The 20,182-nt window shown below is 38.0% G+C and overlaps 1 protein-coding gene across 6 annotated transcripts in view; it reads right to left on the bottom strand.

Moving 5' to 3' along the window:
* The window catches only part of GRM8 (glutamate metabotropic receptor 8), a 674,240-nt gene that overhangs the window by 537,491 nt on the left and 116,567 nt on the right, over positions 1-20,182 (bottom strand). For all 6 annotated transcript variants that reach the window (XM_036230954.1, XM_036230951.1, XM_036230952.1 and 3 more), the window contains one exon: positions 4,735-4,951. In XM_036230954.1, the coding sequence (XP_036086847.1) occupies positions 4,735-4,951 (217 nt within the window). The remainder of the gene's footprint in view (positions 1-4,734; positions 4,952-20,182) is intronic.

The raw sequence follows: 20,182 nt of genomic DNA, 5'->3' as shown, positions 1-20,182 counted from the left end.
TACGGTTTTCAGAAGCAGCATGGCCTTGCTGATACTTTAATTTTCTAGCCTCCAGAACTGTGAGGCAACACATTTCTGTTGTTTTAAGCCGCCCAGTTTGTGGTATTTTGTCATGGCAGCCCCAGGGAACTAATATACCCCTCTCAAGGACACTCCTTGATTCTCTGTCCCTGTACTACACACACATTCAGCAACGCCCTCTCATAAAAGTTCCTGTTCTCCTATGAAAATATGTTCAATATCCTTGAATTTTTGCTCAAAAACTACTACCATCTCCTGTCATGGAAATCTTCTTCACAGGAGACTGAGGGCCCTCCCATGGCCACAAACCTGTCAAGAAAAGAGAACACTTCCATATTTAGCTTTCATTTGCTAAGTCTAGGCCATTATTCTCATACATTTTTTTCCATTTATACTAATTTTATTTTTTGCAGCTTTATCAAGGTATAATTTATAAGTAAAAATTGTATATATTTAATGTGTACATAATGTTTTGATATACATATACATTATGGAATAATTACCACAATCAAGTTAACATACCATCACCTCACATAGTTACTATTTGTGTGGGAGGGGTTGGGGGGAGGTGGCCAGAACACTTAAGGTCAACTCTTTTAGCAAATTTCAAGTATGCAACACAGTATTATCAACTATAGTTACCATTCTGTACATTAGATCTCTGGAATTTACTCATCCTGCAAAACAAAGTGTGAACCCTTTGTCTAACATCACCCCATTTCTCCTACCCACCCTCCAACCCTTGGACACCACCATTCAACTCTGCTTTTATGAATTCAACTTTTTTAGGTTCCACATATAAGCAAGTATTTGTCTTCCTGTGCCAGGCTTATTTCACTTAGCATACTGTCCTCCGGGTTCTTCCATTCTGTCACAAATGGTGCAATTTCCCTCTTTTGAAAGGCTGAAAAATATTTCATCATATATATTTTTTCTTTATTAATTTATCCATCAATGGACACTTAGCTTGTTTCCATCTTGGCTACTGTGAATAATGCTGCAATGAACATGAGAGTGCAGATATCTCTTTTCACAATGCTGACTTCATTTTCTTTGTATATATCCAGGAGTGAGATTACTATTTCTAAAAATAGTATTTCTATTTTTAATTTTTGAGAAACCTCTATATTATTTTTCATAACGTCTGTACTAATTTACATTCCTGCCAACAGTATACAAGGGTTTTCTTCTCTCCACCCCCTTATCAACATTCATGATCCCATATCTTTAAATAAAGGTTTTCCCCAAGAGTCTATCCTCAGCTCCCTTCAACTCTCACTCTATATATTCTACCTCAACAATTACCTTCCACATCTCAGTTGTCAATTTTATGAGAATGAGCTTTAGATATACATCTCAGTTCGCGCTTTGGCTCTAGACCAATGTTCTTTGTTGCTCTTCTCCACAAAGATATGTACTAGTACCTACAGTTTATTGTGTTTATAACCAAACTACACTTCTCATCCCAAACCAACCTTTCTATTTTACTGTCTCTTTTGTATTCATGCCACTTGCATTCTCCCAGTTGCCTAGGTTCAGAATTGTAAGTTCAACTTTAATTTTTTTCTTACCTTCACCTCTACTTCCAATCAGTTGCTAAGTTCCATAGACTTTGCCTTGCAAATGTCTCTCAAATCTGTTCCCTCTTCCATTTCTACCATCATGCCCAATATCAGGCTGAGACTGATATTGCAATAGCCTCTCAACTGGTCTCCCTATCTTACACTTCTCATTTGTGCACTCTTAAATACACATCCTAATAGATCCCTCTCTTCTCGGCAGTTTCCTCCACTGTCTGGCAAAAAAAAAAAAAGGTAAAATTACCACCCTATGAGGTTCAGTACTCAATTGTGTATCCATATCAAGCCTTCTTATTTTGTCTCCCATACCTCACTACACGAACTATTTTTCAGTCAAATATTGCTATTCGCTGACCTCAAATATATTTTTTGCCTTGCCTAATATAAATGTTACAGTAAAAGATGCCTTGGGATGAGACTAAAACAGGTAGGATATCAAGGAGCCATTTGTCTATTTTATCAAATAACTCCTGTCTTTCTCTTCCTCAAAAGGATCTTGACTAGAGAAGAGCGATCGCTGCTATCTCTGTTCCTGATCATCACTTACTCATAAACTTTGTTCTCTAAGATTCATGAAGGATACTTCCCAAGTCTCAAATTTTGTTAAAATGAAAAATGTTCTAACAAAACCTTACAAGCAATTTATCACTGAACCGATTTCCATTTCACTAACATTCCATTATGATCTGTCCGAATTAATCAGAGATAAAACATAGGAAGCCTCAATTTACGCTGAAATTTCTTAGTGATCAACGTGGCTAAAGAGAAAAATTCAGAATAGGCTACAAAGAAAATTTATAAGAGTTGGGAAAATATATAATTTTATTAAAAGGCAGGCACTCCAGAAAATGGATGCATATATCTCCTCAGTCAAGATACTAAAAATTTTAAAAACATGCTATTAACATGGTGACAGAGATGTCACCAGTGTTGTAGTAAGAGAAGCAAATGTTACAGAACTAAAGAATTTTCATTAGTCATCAGTTCACTTCAGAATGGGTTAAGTTGCTACCATTCGCCATTTTCATTAATATCATTGTCATGTAAAAGGTTTAATTTTCAGCTGTTTTTGTTCTAGATGAAATCTTCGTCATGAAAATGGGGAATGATTTTGATATTTAATATATTCCATGGCATACTCTAATGTGGTACTAATTTGGCCTTTTCAGTATTCTGCATATTAATTGACAATCCAGCTCTCTTCCATTCCCCAGATAAGTAAAAACAGAAATAGAATGGTCAGACAATCAAGTCATAGACTATTAGAAGGATCAACATAGAAAAAACATGTTACTCTAATCAGAAGCGTACACAAGGCACAAAAATTATTTTCTCCTACATTAATGACTTAGATAGAAGCAGGAATAATGAATGAATAATAAATGTCATAGTATTACCAAAATATAGCAATGCTCCCTAAAAAGCGAAATTAAGTATTTCTTACTTTAGTAAAAAATATAAAACAGCCATCTCGCTTAACTTTTAAAATAATGCATTTTATCAGATTCTGCAACAATTGGCAAATTACGTCCAGTATTGAATTTTTCATGGTCATCTGTTTCATGTCACAAAGGTATCCTGAAGTCAAAGAATGTATAGAATCATGATAGAGACTTATCATTGCAATGCATACTCTATTATTTCCTTTTTTGTTGAATTATCATTCTGGTGAGAACTAACATCAGCTGTTTAAACAATGCATTAACCCTGCCTTAGAAGCTATTGTTTTCACTTGAGTGGGCCTTTCCTCTAAGGATAAAGGGGATTCTTATCCAAGAAGGTAATATAATTTGCTGGCATTTAAAGTTCAATCGTGTTTTGAGTCATTTTTATAGCAATAATGATATAATTTTAAATTCCAAAGAGCAATGCCTATGGCACCACTGACGCAACAGGTGTGAATAGTTGTCTACTCTTAAATCAATTAACCCAATCAGTCTACAAGACCAGGCCTTTTCTACATACATTTCATGCAAAAGCACAACACTGGAACAAATGTTAAACATATTAAATATAGTGTATAATAAATTTCCATGCCCTATTATATGCAAAACAGATCCCAGTCATCTGCAAATCTTCCAAGAGAACACCTTATACCAATAACTTTTTCCAATAACTCTTTGTCCTTGCTAATTATGGATTAGCCCAAATCATCCCCAGGATCTTTTCCTGAGTTGAAGTCTCCAAAAAAGACAATAAATTATCAACATAATTTCTTCCTTCAAGTTCAAAATTGCTCAAAAACAGCCAATAGGCACTTTGATTTTTTGACAAAATATTATTACTTTTACAGGAAAAAAAATTTTAATGTAATTCAGTAATTCTTAATAAGAGCGATAGTATTTGTAAAGTAACAGTAATATGTCTCCTTTCATCTACAAAGTTGTTTTGTTGACCATCAGCAATAAGATTTGTCCTCTAAGTTGTTTTGTGTTTTGTTACGGTTTTTTCCTACACAGCAGAATGGATTTACAACCTCGTAAATAAACATACACATGTTGAAATGCCTATAGAGATTTGGATAAGCACCTTGAAAACAGCCCAGAATGGAGCTCATCAGCACCTGGTTCTGACCAAGTTTTTACGCTGTACGCTTCACCCCATTGTAAGCGTCAGAGTTTAAGGTAAGAGTAAAAATGCAAAAAAAGTCAAATAGGACCATAAGAATCTCAATTAAGCATGGCCTTGGGGGCTACTTCAGCATTGTTTTTTAAAATGATTAACATTCTTAATCCCTCCAGTGTTGGATGTTAAATTCCACTGCTTTTCTTTTTAACGTAATGACTTGCTAATGTAAACTTCCATCTAGAACAATCAAAAAGTATGTCATTTATTCAAATTTACAGTGGCTCTAATGTGCCAGCAAACTCCCTTGTCAAAACAGGCAACTTTAAAAAATGTTCACCTGAGTCAGGAGCGCTATTTCCCAAATTAGCACCAAAGTGTCACCTTGATAGACCATGAACAACAAAATCATTTATAATAAACCCAGCTTCCCCATAGAGTAGACAGCCTAGGTCATGCATCTGTGGGAGTTCTAATTATCCCGTACAGATCAGAGAGTGCTTGGAGACGCTCAGATTTCCACAACCTGTTGCCTCCTAACACAATCACCTGATGAATAAGTGCTTACCAATCTCCCTGGAGATCTGAGTGAAGGCCTCCACACCACTCTCTCCGTAGTTGCCCTCGGAAGCCAGTGTTGACACATAATTCCACTTCAGTTCCATCACAATATCCACCATGGCTTGTGCTTGGTAGGAGTCAGGTGGGACCACTCGAGAGAAGAAGTCATACCGGGTATTATCACTTAGCTCTGGGGCTGTAGATGCATAGCTGATTTGAGGTATCTGCAAAACAAATGACAGGTCATTTCAACCCATGAGGAATTGTGTGGAGTGATGGATCGTCACAAGAGGCTGAACAGCCAAAGCTATACCAGAAACCTAGATAGAGCAGCCTGAACCCAAAATAAGGTTTTATGACCACAAATCTGGTTTAAAAGTATTTTATAATGGTTTGTGAGCTTAGGTTCTTTCAAAGCACATTTGTAAACAAAAAGAATATAGTTTGGCTTCAGGTTCCACTGTTTCTGAAACCAAAGCAAAGTATTTGTGCTTTTTGTTGTTGACTTTTTATTTTATATGTGATAAGTTCTGGTGAAGAAATAAGGCAGAAATGAAGATATCGCACATACATGCATCAGCAAAGGTTACCTCTGAAATTGTCTTTGGCTTTAGTAAAGACTTCACAATGATGAACAGAAACTTTAACATGCGAATTTTTTTACACTTGATACCATTTCAGTTTGAAGATTATATTTTTGGTAAATTATTTTAAATATATAGTTTTATAAGTTTATTTACTGGTTATTAATATAATCATTGAGTGCCATACAAAAATTTGAGAATAGCCAACCATGTAATTTCTAACAAAAGTATCTTTCTAACCAGGCCTCTCAAAACAGGAATCTGAATCTATGACATAACTTCTTTGGAAAAGAGACCATTCTCTGACATCAAGAGGGTGAATTGCTATAAGATTTTCAAAACTAGGAATTCTATGTCATTTTTCCTAAATAAATTCAACCCGAGTAACAAATTAACTACATGCCACAAATTTTACCCTTAAAAAAAAAAACTTTTAAAATGTAACATTCATTCAAATACTCAAGTGAGGACTCTTATACCGGTGAAAAGTGCTATGATAACAGAACACATGGTTGCTAAAGATGCATAGCGGAAGGATGTGAAGGATAGACTGGGCACAGAAGATGCAGGAAATCTGGAAAACAAGGCTGGAAAGGCCATTTCAGCCACAGGAAACTGCACATCCAAAGGCATGGAGTAAGGAAAGGGCCTGGTAGTTTCCAAAAACTGCAGCGTGTCAGATAGCGGTAATATAGGATGTCAAGGGAGATATGTCAGGAACTGAAACTGTAAAGCTAGACAGAGACTAGATAATGAAGGAGGAAAAGGAAGGGTATAAAATCTATAAGTATCTAAAGCATAAGAAAAGGTGTAGGTGATGAGGAAAAATGTGGAATGACTCCATTTTATGGCTTTGGTAACTGGGCAGATGATGTTTGGTATTTACCAAGATAGACAAAAAAGGTTTTCCAGAAAAATGATGAGTTTAACTTTGATTTGCTTCTTTTCTGAGGTTCTTGTGAGATAAGCGTAAGCAACTAAATAGAGGGCAATAATATTGGGGGATGTGGAGTTTACGAGAGTCTTTGGCATTGGAGGTAAAGAAAGGTGCGTCATTATGAAGGTAGCAGTTTAAGCCATAGGAGGGCTTGTGATCACCCAAGGAAAGTGCGAAGAGTGAATGGAGAAGGGCAGCTTGGGAGGATGAACTTTGCAGCTGTGCATCTCATCTCCGCTCTGATACCATGCTGTGGTGTGAAAGTTCAGAGGTCAAGATGACTAAGAGATACCCTATTTCAGGGTGCATAATTAAAGATGCAAGCTTGACTCATGCACCAAACAATTAACTTTGCTCTCCATCAGATCCTGCAGCCAATGACAGCGCTCTGATCCCAAAGGGGCTGTAGTCCCATCTTCCCATACTGGCCTGCATACTAGCACCCAACCATCATCACCCACCACCTCTTGGCCAAATGATTCCTAATCTGGATGAAGGTTCTGACACCTTTGAAAAGCCCTCAACGTCTGGATAACCTTTCTTAGGTCTAGTGAGCCCTACACCACATTGGTGACCAATGAGGTGACACTGAACTTCCCAAGTAACAAAAGCCTCAGGGAGCAGAAATACAAGTGCTTGGAGCTCTCCAGGGTGCTGCAGAATCCACTCAGCTTTGTATAACCTGTGTCTACATTGACTACAACAATGATTTAGCCTGTTTTACCCCCAATTCTTCCTGGCCCTGTTTCCCTAGTGGGACTATGTCAACTTGCTTGTCAACTCTGTAAACCAGTTTTATCTGCCTCCTTTCCACCCCTTTGCCTTCTCTACCAGATACAACGGCCATCTTTTGACAGATTGCTCCCTTGATTAAGCTTTGTGCCTTTGTAGTACATGACCATGCATCAAGGACACCCCTTCAAGTCTCTAACCACACACCAAAACTTGACCTTTTACACCTTTTCTTGCTTGCTTCTAGAGGATCTGGGAAAGAGAAAATGAATGCCTCAATGAGCTCTACCCCTTATTAGGTAAAAATTTCCCAAAGATCAAGAGCATGTGCATTTCTATGTTCTAATGAAAGATTCAGCAGCTTGACCTTCACTTTGGAAGGAATACTGTGCATGTGTGAATGTGGCATGGGGGGTGGCATTCTATAGCAAATGATATAGCATGTTTTCTTGCCCTATTCAGATATATAATAACCCTCCCACTTTGGATTATTCAGAGTCCAGTAGCTAACAAGCTTCTCAGAGTCCAGCAGTAAAATGCCTTACACAATCCCCACCCTGCCTATAATAATACGCCACCCCTTTCTAAAAATGAGCACAAAGTGTGAAAATTGAGTGTTTGAAACCCAAACTAATTATCTCAAATTACTACCTTCAGTCAGTCACTTTCAAGGCTGTTTAATTAGCAGCCAGCATCATGTTTAGGATTAATTAAACAGGTGTAAAGGGTTTATAAAATAAAAGTGCACATAGAAAATGGTCTGTTTGAATAATTAGATAAAGAATATTCTCCCCAACTCTTGAAGAGTTTTCTCTTTGCCCATCAACTTGCGGAAAAAGAATATGAGAGGATATGTTTGTATTGTCATTTATTCAACATTTGCTATGGTCCAGTCTACAATAACAGACATCAGGATATACTGATAGTATTTCAAGACAACTTTTAAAGTTGTCATGAAGTCACATCTCATTTCTATTTTATCGTGGTCAACTACTAAGCATTGGCTCATTAGGCATTTTAATTCCTGTGCCAGCATCCCCAACATTTCCACTGTCCTCAAATTAAACCCCTACTGGCATTTGAAGTGGGAACTGTTTTAAAACCTGAAATGTTTCTTTTTCTTTTCCCTACAGTAAATCCATCTTAATTAATCCCTTCACCCTGGAGGTTTCACCTACCAGAAACAACAATAAAAAAGTGGTGAGTGGGGAATAGAAGTAGAGAGGGAAATGAGAGGGAAAAGAAGGAGCATGTACCAAGAAAAGAAGGTATTAGGAAAAGCATTCTGCATCAACTCTTCCATCCTTTGTGATAAGCAGCATTCTTTATAAGCTTCTGTTAACTCTTACTTGCCCATTCAAAGAATAATATCCAAATTCCTCAGCCCTGATATCACACTCTGTCCAATCCTCATGTCTCCCCTGCCATACCCTGACAGTGTCTGCAGGCCTGTCCACGCTGCTCCCTGTGTAGAGACTCTCTCTTCTCTCCTCCACTTGGTGATCTTCTGCACCAATGTAATATCCAGCTCAAAAGTCACCTCCTCCCTGGGACACTTTCACTAACTCTCAGGCAGAGCTGTCTCTTGTTGCCCCTCACTCCTATAGCCTCCATCGTCTGACGCTAGAACCACAACAAGGTGCTGGCTTGTGAGCCAATCAAGGACAAAGTCTGTGTTGATTTTCTTGGTAGCCCCAGACTCTGACAGAGCAAGTGCTCCATGACTATTTGGAGGCAATGAATTAATTAAATTGGGGCAAGAATTTTGGTACAGCCTCTTCTCCACAACCTGTGCAGGCTATTCTCCATTCATCCCTCTCGATCCTTCTTCATCTTGCTATATGTCCTAAGAGCCTGCTTTATGACTATAGCACCTGAGTCCCTCACCTCAGGCTCTCTGTTGAGTTTGGCCAGTGGGAGACACCAATCAGAGAGAGGAGGATAAGAGGAGGTAGAAGTCAGTGTATTGATTTCTTCATCTCCTTCCCACTAACTCAGTGTTTCTCCACCTAAATTCTTATCCACAGCTAAAGCTCATACTAGGTTCTAGTGACTACCCTTGTCCTTTTAGGTCTTGCCATTGTTGCTAGTTCCTGAGTACTTCCCCATCCTACGTTGGCTCCTTTCACGGTGCCCACATCTTATAATAGTTGTTAACTTCTCTCCCTTTACCCCTTGAGTGTGTGCCAAAAGCCTACTAACATACCCACTCTTCCAGGTCTCTGCAGAAGAGACATTCACTGCCTTGCTCCCCTAGCATCAACTCTGCCCTAACCTCTTGTCCCTTCTCCATCTACTTTTTCTTTCAGCTTTCTGTGCCACTGTCCTTACGTGACTTCTTCCTCTCTTTTCTCTTTCAGTGCCTTCGGAAATCAAACTGGATCATTTGAAAACACTTGTCATTTTGCTTTTTTTCACTTCTTATTTTACCTGTGCTGAGGTTTCATAAGAATATAATGTGTGCTTAAAATAAGGCCATATTTCCATTATCCAAATAAAGCATATTTGAGGCAATTAATTGCATAACTCAAGATACTCATCACCATACCCCTCTTTAAAAATTGCTTTAGCTTCCACTCTTCTGATAATTGTTTTAGTTATGAAAAAAAAAAAAACTTTTCTTCTTTTCCCACTACATTTTCACTTCAGCCCACATTAGAGGAGATTCCTACCTGCCACCTCAGCCCTCTCAGGAAGTTCCGGAATGCATATTTCTCATCTAGATCTCCACCTACTACTTGTTCTTCTCAAAGGGGAGGGAAAACCGAATGGGAGATCAGAGTTCCACATTCATTGGGCATGAGTGGCAAACAGGCTCTCCTTTCATTCTCTGACCTGCCCACACACATCCCAGGCTTTTCATGTCTGGAAGGTAAGGTGATGAGACAAGGCCTTCCTTCTTGGGGAGGAAATCCACCCCTCTCTCCATACGTCACTGACAACCAGGTATTTGAGAGGCCTGAAGCCCAGGCCACTGGTTCAATAACGGGACTTCAAGGCTTCTGTGCAGGCAGAAGCAGGTCTAAGTTGAGGTCTGGTGTGGGAGTACGAGGCACCACTTTGGCCTCAAGTCAATGCTGAATTCTTTTATATCCAGTTCTTAACAGACAGCTGTATGTCTGGGGAGTTGTTTGGTGTTTGCCCAGTTGTTAATAAAACCAATTACTTGATCCACATTTAGCTAGTTATTCTGTGGATCTTGGACTTACAAACTTTAAAAGAGCCCAAAAGTCTGACTTGGAGCTCAAGAACACAAAAGTTCTGTTTTAAAAGAAATGAATTCATTTAAAGCCATTTGGATATGTTGATAAAAATAAAAACAAATATATGTATATGTACATATATATGTGTATATATACATACATATGTATACAAGAATATACGTGTTTTTAATAGAAGTTGGCCGCAACTATTGTCCTCTAGTGTCTATTTTCCACTTCTTCTGGATAGAACCCTGGATTTTTACCTAGGACTTGGCCACTCAGAAGAAAACTACATTTCCCAGCCCTTCTTTTTTATAGCTATGATCATTAACAAAGTAGTGAATGCAACTTCTAAAGAGTCTCCTTAAAGAGAGAGGGCATGCCTTTCTCATGCCCCTCCCTCTTTCTTGCTGGCCAGAATTTGTAGACTTCAGTTAGCCATTTCAGGCCATGCCCTAGGAATGGTAGATCAAAATGCCACATGTTGTCCAAGCCAATGTGATATCTGGATTCCTGAAACCGCCTGACTAGTCTTCCTGTTTCATTCGTCCTTCTCAAATTCATTCTATACCAGCACCCAAAGTGATCTTAAAAAATGAAAATCATTTCATATCCAAATCTTGCTGAAAGCACTTCAGTCATTTCTCCACTACTCTTAAAATAAAGCCTGAACCTTCTGACACAGGATCCTTGTGATTTGGCATCTGGCCACCCCTCCCCTTGCCCACCTGATCCACGTGCACTGGCTTCCTTTCTGTTCCCTGGCCCAGCCACTCCCTTTTTCCAATCCAAACTTCATGCCTATTGCTTCATAATTTTCCCCAAATCTTTCCAGGCTTTTCTCATGCTTCAGCCTCAGCTCAAATGTCTACTTCTCAAACAGATCTTTCCTGACCACCCCATCTAATGTGGACTTCCTACCCCTATTAATCACTCATTGCTCTATTTATTTGCTTCATTACACTGATCTCAACCTATGTTAATTTAGGTATTATGTTTCCCATACTAAAATGTAGATTCTACATGCATCTTCTTGGTGTTGTTTATAAATGTAAACATGGGAGGCTTCTAGCACATAGTAGGGGTTTGGTAAATGTTAATTGAAAGAAAAATTGATCCATCCATTAATCAAGGACCCCTTTTATTATTTTTCTCCATGCACTGTAATTTTGAAAGATTTTCTATAAATCTATTTCAGTAAAAATGTCACCCATTTTCCATTTCTGTATTACTCAAAAATCTACTAATCTGCTAAAGGTTCTGATCAACATGAGAGATCTGTTGTTACCAAGTTGAGGTCATAGAATTCCAGTACAAATCAAGTAAGAGTCATTTCAGTCACAACCATGTACACACATCATAAGGAAGCACACAGTTGCCAGAGAGCTTTCTGAAGTGCTAAAAATGGCCATGGAAATTTTATATTTTGGCAAACATTTTGACAGCTCATGGACTTCAATGTGACATTAAAGAATAAAAATTACATTTCTAATCAAGAACCAAAGTCACGAATTTTTAAATCATTTCCCCTTTTTGCTTATCTTTATCTATAAGATGGATATTCTAGACAGGCTTGAAAGTTTTTATATCTCCTTCACATGGACTATATCTCCCTGTTGTCACTGAGTCTGACTACATATGACCGAGAGGATAATCTAGTGCGTAACTGAGATGCAAAAAAGCTGAGGGACTTTTAGAAATCACAAATACTCTTTCAGAGGTTTCAATTCCACTATGGCTGCCTTCTTAAGGCTTCCCACTGTTTACACATCAGACCATGTGGTAAGCTCAAAACTTTGTGTTTGTTTAAAATGGTGCAAATTTTGCATCCACTTCCCCCAGTTTCTGGTTTGACAAAGATCCCTGAGAAGCCAAGACACCCCTGATGATCAATGAACCACCTACAGCACAGCTCAGATGAAGCTCCTCAGAACTGCAGTAAATTTAAGTCCTTCTGCAAGAAACTTGCACACATTTGAAGATAGGTTTGCAGACAGAAGACGATTTAAAACCTGAGTCACACACATCTTCACTATCAATTCCTGCCAAAAAAAGATTTTTGTTCTTTTTTATCTTCACAAACAACCTTGTCCATTGATTGTCAAACTTACTGGCGGAGGTTGGCAGGGATGGGATCTTTAAGCTGTTCAATAGCATCATTGGTTTTCTCTGGTGAAAGATCAGCTTGAAGCTCTGCTCTTCCTCCCAGGGGGTAATGCTTGCCTGAGCACTCACTCAGTGATGTTGGCCTTAGCAACAGCAGCCATCACTAAGATAGCTTCCTGCCACCTGGTCTTGGGATGGATTTGTTGTTGCTGCAAAACCAGGCCCAGAAAGCATAATGATTACAGCCACTAACTTTGTCTTTTCAGATTTGACTGCTCTCTGGTATTAAAACTACTAGTTGCTTGTGGCAAAACATCAGTATATAATCAGAAATTAGATAAAAATAAGGACTCAAGGCTAGAAGTCAGTGTCTAGCGCTGACCCCCGCCACACCCTGCACATTGCTCTAAGCTTTCATGCTCCTCTTAACTTCAAGAAAACAAAATAGTGAGAGGGAAAAGGAGAAAGAAAATGTAGAGCCAAAGAATAGAATAATAAAGAAGAAGAATGGCTATCTTGAGTTTGCTTCCAAAAACATGAAAAAGTAGTCTTCTCCTCCCAAACAAGACCAGCTCAAAGCAATCTTGCCCATACAGTGGATGATAGTAGCCTTCCTATTTGTAAAAGTCAGTGCCAAATGCAAAGTTCCATTCCTGTCTCTTTTCTCAGTTGAATTCCCACAGTTGGCTCAGGGAAGAACACAAACTTTTGGGTTTTGAAATATGGTTGAGCTTAGCAAAAGAAAAGAAGGAAACCCATTGAGATGGGAAATTGTGGAGGATATGGAGAGAGGAAGGGAGAGAGAGGCTGGGGGAGAAGTAGAGGAGGAGGCGGAGAGAGAGAGAGAGAGATTATTGTGTTGTAATTTTATCGTTCTCCCCAACATCAGCTCATCCAGAGTAAGTTAACTCTCCATCCACACTGAAAGGGTCTATGACTGATTAACACAGCTGAGTACAGCATGATGTTGGTAGGTTTAAGGTCACAAGTCTAATTCCATTACGGGCCAGGATACAGACCATGCCCTCACCAGAACACTCCTCCTCACAAATGGATGGCACCAATAACAAAGTCAACCTGAGAGAGGAGAGACAAAGTTCATTCTCATTACTAGATAAATCAGTCAAAGATGGCTTGCTACTGATGGTGAATCAGAAATTTCAGCAGCATATATGAAGAAGATCAAGGCATAGAAGGCACACTTCAAAATAAAGAGTGCATTTTTGTACATACGTATGCCTGAAATTATACACACACGTTACACTTCTAAAGTCATTTATTTTTTGTTTCAGATACTCCACTTAGATATTCTAGTGAGTTGTAAATGGGTACATTTCTCATTAGTTTTTCAAGGGTATTATGTGAGTCAGGGAAATAACATACTCAAATTAGGGGACTCAAGGAGGATTTTAAAGGGACTATTTTCAAGGCATGAGGTAGTATTTAGGCAATGGCAGTAGAGAGTCTTAATCCATTAAAAGTCAGAGGTGGGTAGAGAAGGGAGCAGTTATAGAAATCAGAAAGAGTCAGGAACAAAAGTCACCTTGAGAGAAATGGTGATCTCCTTAGGGGGACGCAGCCAGCCCCACAGAAAGGGATCCAAAAAATTATATCCTTCCCTGACCTCTTGCTCACTATCCCCTTGCCCAGACCCACTGGAAACCAAGAGGCAAGAGAACCTATTGATATTGTCTGGACAGTTACCTCCCAGGGCAGTGAACAGAAGGCAAAAGACAGAGGTGGCTGTGATAGGCAAGAGGACACTATTTATCCTGTGTTTCATTCATCATTGATCATTAGATACTTTAAATACATTTATGAATGGCTGTACAGATTCCCAGTTTTCTATGTTATATTGTTTTATTCATAATGATGCTCTCAAATACTTTTTGGCAGAACGTCTACACTAAGATATTTTGGTTTGACTATTGGAAATTCCAACACTAAAACTAGGCCAATTAATTAGAATTTCTTTTGGAAAATACAGTAACTAGCATCCTACTTAAAAAAGAAGTACTGATTTTAATCAAATTGGTAATGACATTTGACTTCCAACCTAATTGAAAATGAAAGACAAGTTATCTGCTAACATGAAAAAATTTACATATAAACAACCATAATTATACCCAATAAGATTAATAAACCTTTTTTTACATCTGCTAATTACATTTTACAATGAGAAAGCACAGCAGCTCCTAAGGGAAAGACTTGTTATAATCGATCAAGTTGCTAGTAGCGTGGGAATTCTTAAGCCTCACTACCCTGCATATATTCATCCAAAAGTTCTAATAGTAAATTGGATTTAAAACCTTTACTTTTTATGGAAGGAATTTTAATATTTCAACTAGTTCTTTAGTTTCTCTAGTTTACGGCTTCTCCTAGTCTTCCTTTTTTTTTTTTTTATTAAAAATGTCAACACTATTTTTTTCTAGTTTTCACATGTTTTAGTACTTTGATTTCTAGAAAATGATAACCAGTGCATATGCAATATTACACACAAGTTATAGAGGTTAATTCAATGCACATACTTTTTCTGCTTAGTGGTCAAATTAAATTTTTAATGTCTTTTTAATGGTTACTTTTTGATTAATTCATTCAACAAATTAGCTTCCACTATGTGCCAGACACCATGACAGGCTCTGGGGATAGGGCAGTAAACAACACATGGTCTTCCCACCCCCACAGAGCATATGCTTGGATGGAAAACACAGGCATTAAATAAACAATCACCCAAATAAACACTTAACAGCAATCGTAATGAGTGCTGTGAAAGAGAAGCATAGGAGTAATGGGGTAACTCATCTGGTCTGGGGGTACTGGGAAGGCTTCCCTAAGGAAATGACATTAAGCTGACACATGAAAAATGATGGAGAAAAGGGAACAAACACTGAACATCAGCCACAGATCGCCTCTCACTTCAGACTTCCTTCAGATGTGTAAACCACGCCATTTGCAGAAGTGAGGAGGAGGGGCGGGTGACTGACAGGTACTTAATTTTAGAAACTTTCCACAGGCTGAATAATATTAAACCAAAAACCACCATTCCCTGTGCTTTCTACACATAGTATTTTCAAGTAGGATATGCATAATTTGGGTTCCTAAGTCACAACTATTTAAGAAAATAACTGTAAATATCGTGGGTCCTGAGATTTATAGGGTCATGAATGAATAAACAAATGAATGGACAGATAGAAGATGAAAAAAAAAAAATAAGTGAATCCAGCAGAAACTAAGTCCATAAAAGAGAAACAACTTTAAAACAAGAGCCCAGGAAAATATAAATGTATACTTTATATCACTTATAAGCTCTACTATTTGTTTCCTTAGGAAAGTAAAAAAAATAAATAAAAGTGATTAAAAAGTAAAAAGAAATTCCATTTTTACTCAGATAATGAAAGCTTTGGGATAGAATTTCAAAAGACATAAGAAGCAGGTTAGAACTAAGCAGGAGAGTAACCCAGACTTTTTAAAAAAGATAATATACATTTTCGGTACCTCTCACAAGGAGGAAAGAGAAATAAATGGATCTGTCTACATCTGAAAACTCTGCTTGGTGACCCAGTATCCCAGAGAGACAGGCAGAATGTCATTCCCTGATTTCATTATTTCTAACTACTACTGCCAGGATTCCACTGCATTCTGAAATAAAAGATACTTCTTTGATACTTTCTCTAGAAAGTTTTCAAGCAGCTTGAGGTTTCAAAAGGAAATCTATCTCAAAGTATTCTTTTAAACAAAAGGTAGGGGAAACTTTGCAAAGATTTGCTTAGAACAGTCAAAATGTTCTTTAATGAGGTTTCTTAACTTGAGTATGATCAATTATCATTTGTTATATTCAAAAAACCAAAATGACATCATGACACCGTCTTAGCCTTATTTGCTAAATCACTTAAAAATTTAACACTACCACCAACTCATTCCCATCACTGCTGACTTCAAACTATCACTTAACATTTAATTTTCTCTTCCGCTGATTTCTTTGCTGTGCAACCACCACTGTGGTTCAATTTTCCCCCCAAGCATGTCGGCACTAGAACATGAAAAAATAAAGTTAGTAATTATAAGCAACGAATGGAAGTCAACAAAACTTAAGCTGGCAAATTTTTAAATACCAGCTCAATAACTTTTTGCCATTCAATTATAAATGGTATTTTGCCACTCAATAATGTATGATTTAAACACTAAAAATTAGGAAGAATGTTGATATGAACATTTGTTGTGCAAATAAGGTTCCCAGTTGACAATTTCTTGGATGTTCGGTGATTATCTATATTCATTGAGATCCTGATCTTCAACTGATCATTTGTTCCCCAGGTGGCATTCAGGTACTGGTTCTGAACACCAAATACTACTGGAAATTTTAGTTTCTTTGTGTTATCTAAGCTGATGAATTCAGTATGTCAGAATAGGGTACATATGAGGTTAAAGGTTTAATTAAAGCTCCTTTACACAGGAAAAAGCGTTCCATGTCCAAAGACCAATGGCTGATTTCATAAACAGCCATCACTGGATAATAGGAAAAGTAAATGAAAGAATGTAAAGGACTCAGATTCCGTTATTACATAATAGAGAATATGCCAAACACATGTTCCCCAGACAAGCATCATCTTTTCATTGTATCTAAAGGGCAGCATTTTAAGTTTCTCCAAAATGGACTGATTAGCTTTTTCTGTCCATCTCTGCTCCATCTACAATCTTTTTCTGAGGAGACTAGCTTACTGTTCTTGATAAACCTCCTTTATGTATCATATCCCAACTGCACATCTAACATAAAATGCTATGTGTGTGCATGTGTATGCGTGCAGACCTATCCATGTGTAGGTATACTTGGTTCGTTTTGCCAACACTTATTTAATGTGCTGTATTAGCCGAGAACTGGGCTAAGTGCTCTATCTCCATTTTGTGAATAAGAAAACAAAGATCTGGAAAAGTTCAGTAACTTTCCCAAGGCTGAAGTTTGTCAATAGTAGAATGGGATTCAAACCCAGACAGTTCGAATCTCAACTTATCTCTTAAACATCTCTACCCTTCACAACCTCAGGTCCATTTTAAAATGTTCATTCTTCGGTAGCTTTGTCTTTTATGAGTGCTCAAGTTCCTTAGGAAGCAACAGCAGTTACCTGTACTTACTCCTTCTGGCTACAAACACTATCCCTCAGGATCACACATCGTGGTTCAGCTAGAGCGTGGGCACTACCAACTACCACCACATATGACATCCTAGTGAAAAGGAAATACTAACATTTACTATCAGCAAATGTAATATCTCTCCTTAGGTTTCTATCATAGGGAAAGAGGCTTCCTCATAGGGACAGGGACTTCCTAGACCAGTTGGATACCGCCAAAATGGCCAGAGACAGGGTCGGCACAAACAAGGCTTGGGCAGGTAGGGCAGGAATCATCCAGGTCCACAAGGGCAGCCAGGAGTAGGAGGGGGTAATCAAGGTTCAAAGGCCAGAGGGGGCATGTGCAAACACAACAGGGAGTGAGTGGCAGAGGCTGAGGTTAGGAAAGGTAGAAGGAGATTGAAGGGTATTCCAGGAAGAAGGAACAACATTTTGATAGAAGCAAACATAAGAATACAAATGCTTAGAAAAAGTGATCGGTTCGGTGGTCTTATTTAAATTAGGTGTTCATGAGCCCAGTTCCTGTTTTTCTGTCTGTTTATTTGTTTTTCATTTCAACAAGTATTTGTTAAGTACCTATATATGTCAATATTTTCATTTCTATGAAAACTCACTTTTCCAATTTTCCTCACAAATCTCTGTCTCCATCATTGGCTATTATTCCTTTGTTTCTTCCTTTAAAGGTTAGTATCTATTAGGAAATGGCCAAGGCTCTATTTTCTTTTCACTTCACACCCACTCCAAAAATATACATCCAGTCTAAATTCTTTACTGAGCTCCAGACTCATATTCTATTTATTTGAAATCTCCACTTGGGTGTCCAACAGCTATCTCAAAGCATGTCCAAAACTTGTCATATCTTCCCCAGAATAAATCAGAGGACAACTGTAATACCAAGGGCCTCAAATCACAGCAAGCCAATCAGCCTGGCTCCAAACTTCTTTGAGTACTACATATTTTATTGTGTAGAACAGTTTCCACCTATGTGGTATTGTATTTTCCTCCTACAGCATACGACGCATGACTTTGTTCTACTTTGTCTGGCCCTCACCTTCCTTATATCGTTCATTGTCAGACTAAACACCATAGATGAAGACCTTTTAAAAATTAAATGTGAGTCCAAGTTTCCTTGAGAGAAAAAAAAATACCCATGTATTTCAGTGTGAAAGATATATTGCAAAAGATCAATTCATCATCATTGACTAGAGTTTCCATAGTAATGAAGTTCTCTCTACAACCTTGCTGCTCAATGTTGCCAGCAGCCAGCATTGACCTATTTGCTTCTTAGAAATGCAGAACCTCAGGCTGCACCCCAGACCTACTGAGTGAGAATCTGCATTTTAACAAATTCCCCAGGTGGTTCACAAGCACGATAAAGTTGGAGAAGCACTGTTCTGGTCTAAAGCACTGACTGCTTACTCAGGAGCCCTGTAATTTCTTTTGAAAAACTTCCATATGCTCAAAGAATTTAGATGTATTCATTACAAAGGTTATTTCGGTAGCTCTGGATGTTGTCATCATGAGGAGATGTAAACGCTCCAAGTTCACTTTAAGATGAAAATGGTACCTTGAACATGATGTTCACTTTCCTTGAGGTGAACATCTCTCGATAGCTGGAAATTTCTTTTCAGAAATATTTCACTGCTCAAAAATGATAATTATATTTTAAGTGTATTATATTTTAATTCTTGCATCAAATGCTGACATGAAGTTTATTTTTAGTGTCATGGTAAATGACTAGTGAATACATCACATATAGTGTTGAGGCAGTAAGACTTACTTATTTGGAAATAACATAGAACTTTTGAAAAATAAAAATTTGACAAAGGCTGCATGTTTGAATACCAAATATAAGAACCAATGCATGTTGTTATCAATACATTTCACACAGCATTCATATGTAAGATAATTTAGTGTGATATTCGTTTTTATCTGATTCTCATTGGTTTAGGAGATCATGAAAGAATTTTTTTCCTCTTTATCTTGTGCCCTCCACAAGAGCAATTGAGCCCGTGTGCCCTAAAAAATGAACAGGCCTCATGTTCTGAAAACTCAGCCTAACAGACACTGTGTTGCTGAATTATTTAGAGAAGGAGGATTACCCAATTTTTTGAGAAGAAGGATTTGGAAATGGAAATGGAGGGAGAATGGTGCTCTATCAGGGACCGAGAATGGTAGAGATCTTCATTTTACTTCTTTCCAATGCCTTGGAACCCAGGAAACTCATCAAAGAAGCCCCTTCCCGATGCTTGCCATGGAAGAAATGGAGTTGCCTCCTTTTAATAGCCCATGGGGGCTATAGTAAGCATCTCTATAGTGAATACCTCTGTAGCATTGGAAACATCATGACTGAATTTCTTGACACTCTAATCAATGTGGCTCAGTGCCAGCATTACCTGATATAGAAGACAAAAGTTTCTTGCACTTGAGCTTTGAAGAGTGAACTCACTCCTTATACCTACTCCCTATCAGAGGGTACACTTGAGAGTTGACTCTGAGATATCCTGTTATTCTTCAGCAGATGCCATGAAAGTACATTGTACATAGTAAATGATCCATACACACTATTGATTAACTGCCTACGAGTGACAATAAAACAACTTAGGATTTCTGACTTTTAATATCTGCAGACTACCTGGTAAAACTGCTTCTCAAAAGCTTCCCACATTTTGGATACTTAAATGAAAATATACTTTGCTTTTTTATGAAGAGCTAACTCCGTTTTCATAGACCATAACTTAGATATATGAAGACATTTATTGTCTTT

Source organism: Rousettus aegyptiacus, unplaced genomic scaffold (assembly GCF_014176215.1).
Source record: "Rousettus aegyptiacus isolate mRouAeg1 unplaced genomic scaffold, mRouAeg1.p scaffold_m13_p_13, whole genome shotgun sequence".
Classification (NCBI taxonomy): domain Eukaryota; kingdom Metazoa; phylum Chordata; class Mammalia; order Chiroptera; family Pteropodidae; genus Rousettus; species Rousettus aegyptiacus.
Note: the sequence above shows the minus strand (reverse complement) of the source record. Positions and strands in the feature narration are given on the sequence as shown.